General features: G+C 52.5%; 6 protein-coding genes across 6 annotated transcripts; 2 read left to right on the top strand and 4 right to left on the bottom strand.

Annotated features, from left to right (window-relative positions):
* Positions 1 to 1,057: 1,057 nt before the first annotated feature.
* J4E83_003015 (uncharacterized protein) lies at positions 1,058 to 1,501 on the bottom strand (the record flags this gene model as incomplete). The annotated part of the gene is made up of 1 exon (XM_049329955.1): positions 1,058 to 1,501. The coding sequence occupies one exon, from the start codon at positions 1,499 to 1,501 to the stop codon at positions 1,058 to 1,060; it is 444 nt and encodes a 147-aa protein (XP_049190451.1).
* A 2,736-nt stretch (positions 1,502 to 4,237) lies between these two features.
* Positions 4,238 to 5,743, top strand: J4E83_003014 (uncharacterized protein; the record flags this gene model as incomplete). Its single annotated transcript, XM_049329954.1, has 3 exons — positions 4,238 to 4,993; positions 5,046 to 5,160; positions 5,217 to 5,743. 3 exons carry the CDS (start codon positions 4,238 to 4,240, stop codon positions 5,741 to 5,743), a joined length of 1,398 nt encoding a protein of 465 aa, XP_049190450.1.
* A 157-nt stretch (positions 5,744 to 5,900) lies between these two features.
* Positions 5,901 to 6,752, bottom strand: J4E83_003013 (uncharacterized protein; the record flags this gene model as incomplete). The annotated part of the gene is made up of 1 exon (XM_049329953.1): positions 5,901 to 6,752. One exon carries the CDS (start codon positions 6,750 to 6,752, stop codon positions 5,901 to 5,903), a length of 852 nt encoding a protein of 283 aa, XP_049190449.1.
* Positions 6,753 to 7,440: 688 nt separating this feature from the next.
* J4E83_003012 (uncharacterized protein) lies at positions 7,441 to 7,994 on the bottom strand (the record flags this gene model as incomplete). Its single annotated transcript, XM_049329952.1, has 3 exons — positions 7,441 to 7,780; positions 7,827 to 7,877; positions 7,924 to 7,994. 3 exons carry the CDS (start codon positions 7,992 to 7,994, stop codon positions 7,441 to 7,443), a joined length of 462 nt encoding a protein of 153 aa, XP_049190448.1.
* A 228-nt stretch (positions 7,995 to 8,222) lies between these two features.
* On the top strand, positions 8,223 to 9,689 carry J4E83_003011 (uncharacterized protein; the record flags this gene model as incomplete). Its single annotated transcript, XM_049329951.1, has 1 exon — positions 8,223 to 9,689. One exon carries the CDS (start codon positions 8,223 to 8,225, stop codon positions 9,687 to 9,689), a length of 1,467 nt encoding a protein of 488 aa, XP_049190447.1.
* Positions 9,690 to 9,822: 133 nt separating this feature from the next.
* Positions 9,823 to 11,184, bottom strand: J4E83_003010 (uncharacterized protein; the record flags this gene model as incomplete). The annotated part of the gene is made up of 2 exons (XM_049329950.1): positions 9,823 to 11,152; positions 11,180 to 11,184. The coding sequence occupies 2 exons, from the start codon at positions 11,182 to 11,184 to the stop codon at positions 9,823 to 9,825; spliced, it is 1,335 nt and encodes a 444-aa protein (XP_049190446.1).
* Positions 11,185 to 12,033: the final 849 nt, after the last annotated feature.

Here is a 12,033-nt window from a genome sequence, read left to right as displayed (position 1 = left end):
TTTCAGTGGAATGCAGCAGCCATGATCCACGATTTGCCCATTATGATGATCAACGTTGCTCGTCGCTTCCATTACCAGTCGCTGCGACAGGAGGATGGAGTACCCAAAGATCCCTCGTACATGAAGCGACACAACCCAGTACAGCTTATAACGGTTGAACCTCGATTCAACGACCTCAGGTCTCTCGGGCGCCCTGACGCACCACTCGCCAAACACACAGATGCTTTTGAGATGTACCGGCTCGTGTGCGACCGTATCAGGGATCTTGAGGGCACAGTAGGTGACGGCTGCGGTCGATGCGCAAACTGGGAGGCTCTAGCGCGGGCATTGATGTACAAAATTGTTCAAGAGAAGATGCCTCAGGCCAACGGAGGTGTCGGCCGGATGCGTTGGCGGCATTATGTGTGGTGCGTGATCAAGGCGGTGTTTGTATGGCAAGCGTACTGCGACCGTGCGCGTAGGTTGATGTGCCTGCGTACACAGCAAGTAAGCGTTGATACTACAAGGACAGAGGAGGGCGTCCGAATGTATCAGGTGGGCTGAGGGGAGTTTTGTAGTATAAACCTATGACTTAGACATAACATGTAGTATTTCTCGACACTCGTTCAAATTTGGTCACTCAACGTGCCATGTATGATGTGCGTGATTTCATTTACGCTTTGTGAATCTTGTGAATGGAAGGTTGGCCCCCGGCCGTCCAGTTACGGATTGGTCACACCTTGACCAAAGATACAGCTCAAGTCTTAATGCTACGCGGATAGGCTTTCTGTCCACGCTCGTTCCATTTCCACCTTTCTCGCGCAGTGAATCCCAGTAAGCCGATCCGTAGTGTTGTCTATGCGCAGGGAAGTACCACTTCATGTGGCCTTCATCGGCGATTGTAGTATTTTGTGAAGCCGAAGCCAGCATGCCTGTCGGAGCGTCCTTCAGACGTCGGCATTGCAGCTCGAGCCAGAACACCGTTACGACCTGCTTACTGCCTGTGTCTCTTTTCGCAAAGCTGACAGCTGTGACTTGCTGCCATTTCAGCGCCAATCTTTAAGTGTGTAGCCTCCCTTCATCGCGGCAACCCATTGCCAGCAGCACCACTCGCACCACTACCCCCACTCCCAGAACTCTCACCGCTCCCATTCCCCGCTCTAACTCCCATCCTCGCACCGGGCTGCCTAGCTAAAGCCAACCTCAACGGCTCCTCCCTTCCCTGCCCAACAATCCCACCCCCGCTCGCAACCGCCGTTCCGCTGCCACTCCCACTTCCGCCGACCATAGGACCTCTTCTTAGGAGTTCATCAAGACCAAGATCCCGCCACGTCGGCTCCTTCTTCGTCTGTGTCGCTCGCTGGATGCCGAACGCGGCGTGTTGGTCTGGGACGACGTCGTCTTCGTCTTCGGGGTTTACGGGTTGGAGGTGCGGCGGGATGTAGATGTCTTCCGGGGTGAGTTGGGAGGAGGTGAGGTTGGTGAATTGCTCGAGGAGGTCGGCGTGGTGCGACGAGTGCATGTGGAGGTAGGTTGCTGTTGAGTCGCGCGTCTGTGGGGGTTAGTATGGGGCTTCCTTTTGAGACAAGAGGCTTTTCAATTACCATTTTGGGGTAGGACTCTGGTACCAGAGGTTCGTGGAGGCGTGTGTAGTATTGGTGTCGCTTTGTAGTGGTATCGTCGTGTTGTTCTGGTCATCGTTTGTAGACGCGGAATCGCGCCGCGTTAGGACTGAATGGCGCGCTAACCTGATTCGGATGCCTCTGAGGATTACGCATATTGTGCCTTAACCTCACTCCATCTCAGTGATCTTCTCTACAATGTTATCCATGAAAGACCTCTCATCAGCTACTGTACTGTGTGTTTTGGAGGCGAGAGGATGATTGATGCTTACACACTCCACTACACACGAAGCTTCTGTGCGATGGATCAATAACAGCACTATGAAAATGCCGATTGGTTCATCGAATTGATGGAGGCCATTTACCCCGTCTTATCATGGAATACAGAATGTTTCCTCAACTAACCGCATCAGGGATGTCATCAAGCTTCCATTGAGTACCCAGTACCTACGTAGTCAAGGATCATTCCCCTTTGGAAGCATGCCTCGTTCGAGGCATCATCATCGCGTCCCGAATCTTATGCAACAACTCAATGAAGCAATAACACGATTCTGGACGGCGATAGTAATACACGATGCGCGTTACTGGCAGCGACTCGCCCCGTTTAGTTTGCCGAGGCTATCTCCACCTGTTCATAAACTCCACGCTACAAAACCCAAGCAGTATCTGTCTCTAATCCAGTAACTAGCACCTATTTTCTGCAAGATCTTTGCTCCCATATTCTCGTCAAAGTTTGCCTACTTCCAATCCTCTCAGCATTGCAGGATATAAGACTTCCAGTACACTGCTCACCGAGAAAGCCCCGTTCCGCATTCAATCACGATGGCCGAGGGACGCTGCAACTGCGGAAGCATCAAAGTTTCCATGCCTACTATGCCTGAGCAGTCCGCTATTTGCTACTGGTATGTATCACCACTGTAGCCTCTATCGGCATCATACTGACTAGGGAAGCGCCAACTGCCGCCGCGCAGGAGGAAGCATCGGATCAATCGTATACATCCTCGACAGTCCCCAAGTCACAATCAACGATCCGAACAAGTATCTCAAAGACTACCGAGACAACGACACGAAGAGCGGGAACCCGATTACTCGTCAATTTTGCAGCAACTGCGGGTGGTGAGTCGATGGCCCATGTAGCATTGGGGAGAAGTCTAGCTAACTAGAGAAAGTCCAATCACGTCTGTACTGGCTGGCGATAAGATTGCGTTGAAGGGTGGTCTGTTTGATAAGATTCCCGCTCCAGGGTTCAAGTCTTTTGAGCAGGAGGAACCGAGCTGGATGAAAACTGTCTAGAGTTGGCAGAGGAAGATACGATTGGGAGTTACACATCAACAGCTGATGCTATACGAGCAGAGATAAAACTTGATACTTGTTCCCGAGAAACGCACCATGCTAGACTTCAAGGCCTTCGGCATATACTCAAAACCTGCTTCTCGACTTCAGTTCGTAGCCCATCCAGTGCATCTTCTCTCGATAAGGTCCTTTTGCCTTCGATCTTGTTGTGGCCATCAATGTAGTACATCGAGAACCCAGGCCGGTCGACATGCTGCCCTAACACTAGGTACACGGTCTGTGGGTCGAACGTCGGGTACTGGTGAGCGCCGACGATGAAACATAGGTTCGCTGCTGAAGCTCAACAACCGGCCCAGACCTTGTGGTAAGAGCAACAAATGAGAGATAGGGGAGTTAGCGGAGCGACTTACTAATCAGCTGTTTTTTTTCTAGAGCCGACATGTCTGTGTCGATTTTCATGATCTCAGTAAGGCGAGCACGGAGCTCTTCATTTGCTGTAGGGTTGGTCATAATCTCACTCATCGTCATTTCGGTGCAGTGAACTGATTTACGGAGAGTGGGGGCTTGGCTGCGTTCTTATATCGAACACGGTTTGCTACTTGACAGGTGATGCTAGCAATCTTCCATGCTTGTCGCACGTCAAAGTACGTCAGATATTGTGTCCAGAAACGAGGACTACGTCTTGTTTCTCATACAAGAACGTGTTTGCTAAGTATATTGAAAGGCGCTTGGTGAAGCTAAAGATTGCCATGTGCTCGATGACAGTCCGACACATTACTCGGTATGATGGATCCTCCGTGGTATCGTCTCTGGCATTGGGTTGGCCGGCCCAAGCCAGGGCCACACTGTCGGAGCGCGACCCGCATTACGCAAGTATCACATTAACTGAGAAGTGGGTATCAAAACACCATGAATGCTATAAGATAAAGTCGTGCTTTGCCGGCTGAGGATCTCGTTTAGGTAGAGTGGAAGTCGCGACGTTCTCACGGCTCACGTGCGCCATTCAACCGACTCTCCCGGCGCTGAAGCTAGCCCTCCCCACATCAACCCACTCTGCCGGATCATCTATCTCATCAAACGACGGTAACAGCCCCAAACCTCACTGGCCTCATGCATTCCCAAGACAATCTAGATGCAGGCGCAACGCAACCGCCAAGCAGCCAGCACGTTTCAGCAACAGGGGTTTCGGAGATCATTACTCGTGATTACTCGTGAAACGTGGCTTCCTATCTCGCGCGATTAATTCTTCCGACGTCGAAGATGTGGACGTCTGGCTTCTTTGATCTTTCTTTTCTTTTGGCATCATTCAGGAAAGATAGTCAAGAGAGTAAAGAGCTTGGAAGATGGTCACAGCAACATGGCCGCGGCGACGGCATTCACCCGGTTACTTCGCCGTCTCCACAGCACTTCTATGCGCATCGACTGCCAGAGCGGAACTTTTCTACACTGCACGCAGTCCCGTTGTTCAGGATGGCCTTATCAACAAGCCTGCTACAGTTTGCCCTGTGGCTCAGGATGGCTACACTTCCGATACCTTCCCATGGACGCACCAACCTACATGCGTAGACATCGTACTACCCAGTAAAGAGAACGAGAGCACAGGATCAGATGTTCATCAGACATTTTGCGCCTACACCAATGCCAACTACAACAACGGTCGCGGAATCAGCTTTGTTGTGAGTCCCGGAGTCGCTGCTAGCGTGACGATGGAAACGTTTGGCATGAGCATTGGGGGCATGGAAGGCCAGGTAGGAGAAGAGATGGGTATGTGGGAGGTAAAGTATGCGGGAGAGAAGGGCAAAGGGTTATTTGCAAAGAAAGACATCGCCGGGATCTTCCCAGGCGAGAGTTTGATTGTGCAGACTCCCGTGCTGTTCGTCGCTAAGCAGATACTGGAAGTTCCGGAGATGCCGAGGCCACAGCTCGTGTTGAAGCAGGCAGTCGATCAGTTGCCGACAAAAACTAGAGAGATGGTCAAGAAATTGGACGTCAATGTGGATGGCACCGTCGAGGACATTGTCGTGACGAACGGCATTGCTGTGAAATGGCCATGGGTTGACGAGCTGCCCCAGCTTTTGGCAGTCATTCCCGAGGCCGCGGTAAGTCACGACCGATAGACTTTCTTTTAAATATACGCTAACTTCAATACAGCGCATCAATCATGCTTGCCGACCTAACACTCTATGGCGTTTCGACGACTACACCCTCTCATTTGAAGTCTTCGCTCTCAGAGACATCAAGCCCGGGGAAGAGATTACGAGAAGCTGTGAGTGACTGTCCGCCGGAGAACATTCTCAGACCTTGAATCTAATCACTCCGTAGATGGCTTCGAAAAACGTGCTCGCCGACGTCGCGTCAAGTCTATAGAAGCGAACTTCGGTTTCACCTGCGCCTGCCCTCTATGCACCGCAGACGACGACGCAACAATGGCGTCCAATGACCGCCTCTCCGAAATCAAAGCCCTGAAGTCCGTTCTACCAACCGACCCAGAAGACTCACCACAGCTCCTCGGCCTTCTCCCCAAACTCATTGAGCACCTGGAAGAGGAAGGGCTCCTAACCGAACTACCCCAGTACGAAGAGATTCTGGCGTATACGTGGAGTAGTTTCGGAATCGAGGATCGGGCGAAGCACTGGGCGGGCAGGGCGCAGAAACATTGGGCTGTTGTAGCGGGTAAAGAGAGTTGGGAGCAGAGGAGGTGTGGAGAGCTGGAGGCGAATGTTAGGGGTCATCAGACTTGGATGACGTGGAAGGGTGATCCTTGGGAGGGTGTTGGTGAGGGGCATCCGTGGGATGAGAAGGAGGGCGATGGACATGATCATGATCATGAGCGTGGACATGAACATTAGGTGGTATCAATCCTGTACCGTAAAAAGAAGAAATGGTTTCGAAGGGAAATACGGGGTATTGGTAGCGCTTCACGTACTGCTTTGTATCTCTAACGCATTCATCATTTGCATCGCACAAGAACAACTTTATCGTAAACAACTCGAATCTACCATTGTCTTACTCAAAGAACTTCCCATCTCCATGTACACGATCTAGTTTCCAAACAAGCGTCTCGATTTCCGTCTCGCCCCAACCATCCTCTTCAGCAGCCTTGCTCACACCATCATTCAGCGCCTTCACAAAGGTTTCGTCAGGTACACCCGCAAACTCATGCATAGCCATCCACGTCGACGGTTCGGGATGCGGTTCATCTGTCGTCGGCAAGCCCTTCAGAGCACGAGACTGCGCATTCGTCCTCGCGTAGAGGAGTTTGAAGCGTAGTGTGCGCATGTACTGCGGTGACTTCTCAAGCATAGAAATTTGCTGGAGCAGTGACATCAGTATTGAGCCCACATGAAACTGCTCACTGGGTGTTTTACAGGGGAAACATACCTTTTGGAAGAACGCAGTGACTTGTTCTTCTGCGGGCTGCTTCTCAGGTCGGATACCCGATGAGATCACATACTTCGGCCGACCTCCTTCGCCCTCCTCTCTCTTCGGTGTCTTACCCACGATACCCAGGTAACTAACATCCATATCCGCCAAATCATAAATCACACCACTACCAGGCAGCGCACTACTCTTGAACCCTATATTCTTAAACTCAGCACCCAGCGTAAAAGCCAAATCTTCCATGGGGTAGCAGGCAAGGAACGGCTTTGAATTTTGCTCGTTACCAATAGGTGAGGACTTGTGGATATCAACGAAGCGGAAAGCAGAGTCCACGCCGGATGTAGAGACTACTTCGGGAATGTGCTCGTTGTCGTACCAGGCGAGAAAAGTGGGCTCGGAGAGTATGTCGTGGGCGGTTGGCGAGATGCGGGAGCGGACGAAGAGGATGCCGGGGCCTTGGATTACGGATGTGGACATGGTGTTGTGTCTTCGAGGTGTGGAAGATGAGGACTTGAGCTGTATGATATTGGACAGAGACGAGAAAAGACGCAATTGAATGCATCAAGGTACGATGGCCTTCGATGTGAGGAGGTATATTGTACAACGTTATGCCAATAATGGAACGCAACGCAAGTAGTAGAATTGGAGTACCGGAAATACATTGCCGAAGTGTGGCTAACCGATACCCCGCCTGCATTTACTCGATAACATTGGTCTCTTTTCGCAATTTGGAGTGATGACGATGTGTCTTGGTGTATGCTATGCTGCCAGCACTGTAGATGCGCAAAGTCTGACAAGCGGTCTCTCACACGCGCTTTGCCTAGTACAGCATCTTCATGTCATCGAGTTATCGATACGCTCTGTTCCTTGCGCAGAGCTTTGTGGAAGTACTCAGTTTTCTTTTGCTCCTGTGTCATGTAGCGGCTCCGGTTGGTGAGAGCTGCATGTACGCTGAGACTGGCACTGCATACAGCGTCCAGATGGCTCTCGGTTAAGCAAACATCGGAATTGAGCGATCGCACAGCATGTAGCGCGACGCTAGTTGATTGCGACATGGCGATCGACTGTCTTCCAAGGACTGTAGGAATGGTCCCCATACAGCCAACATGGCTGGGTCGTGGGTGTTGTTGTATGCATAGCTCAGCAGCTCTGATGCCAAGGTATATCACAGCTTCGATCTCTTCGCCAGCAGCTTTTCTAGACCAGTCTTGAGCTGGTCACTCATGCCATCCTTTCCAGGTCGGCGGCTGTCGCGGTCCACGAAGACGTGAACGAACTCGCCGACGGCCTTGACCTCCTCTTGACCCCTTTCGAAGACGCCGATCTCGTACGTGACCGAGCTCTTCCCAAGCTTGTTGACTCGTAACGCGAGGTCTACGACGGAAGGAAACTCGACTGGAGCAAGGTAATCGCAGTGCGAGTGTACGACGAGGCCGATCTGTGGAGAGGTGGGTGGATGGAGGGAGCAGTGCTGGATGAGGTATGTGTTGACTACGGAGTCAAATCTGCTCATAATTAGTAAGTGTCGCTCGCAGGAGTGAAGAGACATACAGATAGTAGTAGACGCTGTTGTTCATGTGGTGATACATGTCATTGTCGCTCCTTCCTGCTGTCAGTACCGAGAAGGGCCTCGCGCGAGCAGACGCACCATCTTGTCCTGTATTCGAGTTGAAACTTGTAGTCGCCCCGTGTACGCGACTTCAATGCCTGCTGTGCCATGTTGACTATTCTGGTTGTTGGTGTTGGAGGAAGACGCGTCTCGGACATGAAGACGGCCGGCTAGTTGGCTGCGTCACCCATCAGCCTCGGCTTGCGCAACATGGAATTCTCCCACACGCACCTCAACCCCTCTCCCCCGCGATTCTGGCGCCCTCTCCGCGTATCCTCGCATACCTCGCCTCCAAGGGCCGCCTGCCTGTGCCCAAGACTCGCACAGGCTCTCCCTCCATGGCCCTAGTGCCCTCGCCCCCGCGCGACAAATACCCGCCCCTGCCTGACGACAAATTTCCCTGGAAGGAGCCCCCCGCCGTCGCAATCACCCCCTGCGATCCCTGGCCGCGCCCATACTACCTCGAAGATGGCCTGCGCAAGGTGACGCCCTACCACTTTACATACAACACCTTCTGCAAGGAGAGATGGCGGGGCAGGGAAATTCTCGACATCTTCTCTAGCGAGTTCCGCGACCGGCCCGCCGAGTACTACAAGCAGGCCATAGAAGAGGGTCGCGTAGTCATCAATGGCCAGCCAGTGCCGAGCACGAAGACGATAGTCAAGAACGGCGATGTCATATCCCACACCCTCCACCGCCACGAGCCTCCGTGCACCGCGCAGCCCATCGGCATCGTCCACGAAGACGACAACATGATCGTCATCAACAAGCCCGCCGGCATGCCCGTACACCCCGCCGGCCGCTACAACTTCAACTCTATCATCGAGATCATGAGGGCCGACCGTGGCTACACCTGGAACCCGTTGCCGTGTAATCGACTCGACAGGCTCACCAGCGGCATCATGTTCATTGGCAAGCACAAGCAGGCGGCAGAGGAGTTGAGTGCGCAAATAAGAGGCAGGACGGTCAAGAAGGAGTACATCACGCGAGTGGTGGGCGAGTTCCCAGAAGGAGAGATCCTCTGCGAGAAGCCTATCCTGCAAATCAGCCCGAAGCTCGGTTTGAACCGCGTGCGCGCAAACGGCAAGGAAGCGAAAACGGTCTTCAAGCGGTTGGCATACTACCCACCCAGAGACGACGGAAGTAATGGCGAGAAGCAGGATGGAGAGACAGGCCCCAACGGTCAGCCGTGGAAGAAACTCCGCGGTTACTCCATTGTGCGCTGCATGCCGGTAACAGGCCGTACCCACCAGCTCCGCGTCCACCTCCAGTTCCTCGGCCATCCCATATCGAACGACCCCATATACGCCAACCAGCGCGTGTTCGGTCCCGCCCTCGGCCGCGGTCAATCCGAAGACGAAGACGACGAAGACATCATGTCCCGCCTCTCGCGCATGGGCAAGGAAGAAGTTGCTGACGCGGTCGCATACCACGACGAGATGGTCGATGCGTACAACAAGAGGAAAGCGGAGCGAATGACGGGAGAGAAATGCAAAGTATGCGATACAGACCTGTATAGCGATCCAGGTGTGCACGAGTTGGGGATCTACCTGCACGCGCGAAGGTACAGGTGTGAGGAAGGGAAGTGGGATTATGAGACTGGCTTGCCTGAATGGGCTTTGCCACCACCTGGATATGAAGGCCCTACAGAAAGCACGGCCGAGTCTGATCCTTTGGCCGTGGACCTCAAGAAGCTGGGGTTGGAGGACGATGAGCCCAACCAGAAGGCACCTGCAAACGGCACCAAGGATACAAAGCCAGTACCTGTTTCGGAAGAACCGAGTGCTAGGACTGCGACCGCTTGAGCGTTGGCGCATTGGAAAATCTTGTATATACACATAAAAGTTCGAGCATATAGAAGTTTTGAGATACCCATCAATGTATTCTTACTAGCACCGTGTTGATGCTCGTCACCTGTTGTGAAAACATCGCTCCGTATCATTGAAGCAAATCTTCCTCATCGTCATCGCTGTCCTCTATTGTATCCCTTCTCTTACCAGGTATACTTTGCCTATGCTCAGTGGGATCTTGACCGCCGTCATCCGCATCTGCCTCATCGCTGTCTTCAGTGTATCCCTCATCCTCATCATCATCCTCGTCTCCGTCCCCATCTTCCTCCTCATCATCCACACTACCCGTCCGAGGCGTGCCCTCCCTCTCCCTTAACTGCGCTTTCAACCCATCCAAGATAGTACCAAGCCTTGCTTTCAGATCTGGATTCCAAACCTTACTTATCTGGCCGTCCAGCTCTTGGATCTTGCTCCTCAACTCTTCCGCTACCTTATCTTCCTCGTCATCTTCTTCGTCATTATCGTCGCCAGAAGCTCCAGGGCCCTCTTCGACTTCGATCTTGCCGCCGAACGCAGCTGCAAAATCGTTGGCGACTTTGCGTTGGGGAATAGCAAAGATGATCTTTTCAATCGTCGGAAATGTCTCAGCACCAGTCGATGGCGACTTATTGTTCTTCTTGCCTCCGGATGAAGGAGCAGAGCTAACACAACCTAAGACCTTCGCAAAAGCCTCCGCAACATCTCTTCCTGGATTGCCGTAGGCCCCAACGCCCCAGGCCCCAAGCACTAACGCCTTAACCCCCTTTTGTTCCGCTATCCTCATTACACCCCTAATTTTGCTCTCTACAATCTCCCTATCTTTCTTGCTTAGCCTTTTCTCGTCCTCTTCTTCCCCTTCTAGTTCAGGAAATCGTAACATCCCCGCACTGATGACGTCGATGTACCAGCGCTCAGTAGGGGGTAGCTCACCGGCGCTATCTCCAAGAGGAAGAGCAGAGCGGAAAACGAGTACATCGTGGGTGTATATGCCGCCGTATTCGGGGAGACGGTAAAAGGTTTCTTTGAGTGAGGGGAGCAGGGTTGTGCGTGCGCAGAGGGATTCTTCGGCGGAAGTGGCGCCTGTTAGGAGACCGCCGCCTGGACGAAGGGGAGAGGCCATGTTCAAGATACATGGGTTTGGTTGTTTCTTCGACGTCTGCTTTGTTGTGGTGGTCGCATCGTATAATGAGGGGTTGGCGAGCATATGTGCAGCTGTGAGGGCATCCGTCGTTATCATGCGTATGCATCGCGGTTTACTAGATGATTCGGGTGTTGATGTTGCAGTACTATTCAAGTTGAGATTTGATAGTCCTTCGTCGAGAGAATCATTGCGTTTCTTGCCTCTTCCCTTTCCCCTTCCTTTGCCAACATCTCTTCCCGCATCACCATTCCTCGCATCCTCCTCTTCAACATCGTCTTTCCCACCTTTGACCTTCCGCCTCCCTTGACCCTTCCTCTTCACATACCCCATATCTTCACTACCCTCAACACGTGCGCCATCCCTTCTCTTACTATCCTGTCCCACCGTGCCGTTCGGCTCCGGGTTCGGAATAAGCTCACTCCCGTCCGCACCTCGCCTAGCTCTTGCATTTGATGCCAATATTGCAGGAACTACTTTGTTCACCACGTGCCGCGCTTGTTTGGCTCGGATATCTTTGCGCACGGCGGGTGGCGCAAGACCCTGAGATTTTTCGGTGCGGCCCATGACCGCAGGATTGCGCGTATCTCTACTTTCCTGGTTGTGAGGGTGGAAATTTTCGTAATAGAAAGAGGCGACGTTACCGAAAATCCGAGAGGGTCTTGCTCAAGTTGTTGCTGCTATTCGCGAGTACTATGTTGGTTGGTTTGGTCGTCGCTGGTTGGTTGAGACTATGACGTTTTTGGGCGGGTCTGGAGCTAGTGGAGCTAATGCCATTCGACCGTCGAGCTGCTCCCTCCTTGCTTTCTGCATCCACCACGATCTTCAGGCTCAGGTCAGGCGTTGGTGAATATGTTGCGCATGTGCTCCATTCCAATGCTCAGATCACACCCAAGCGTGGCCGTACTACTGACAATCCACTCGTACCATTACCTTCCTAGGTCTCGGCTCAGTAGAGTAGGAACTCTTACATAACTGCAATAGATCTGCAGTATCTGAATGACTTAGACCCTCGTCAATCAGATCACGCAGAGCTTGATACGCGTTTGAAGATTCAGTCGTTGAAGAAAATATTGCGCGAATATCCACAGCAATGTGCCTAAAGAAGACACGATCTTCTTCCTTCAAAGTCACAATCTGGAACCCAGTCCACGATATGGAGCATAAAGCCGCTTCTGGGCC

Source organism: Alternaria metachromatica, assembly GCF_023757995.1.
Source record: "Alternaria metachromatica strain BMP 0045 chromosome Unknown scaffold_5, whole genome shotgun sequence".
Taxonomy (NCBI): Eukaryota; Fungi; Ascomycota; class Dothideomycetes; order Pleosporales; family Pleosporaceae; genus Alternaria; species Alternaria metachromatica.
This window is presented reverse-complemented; position numbering and strand designations above follow the sequence as displayed.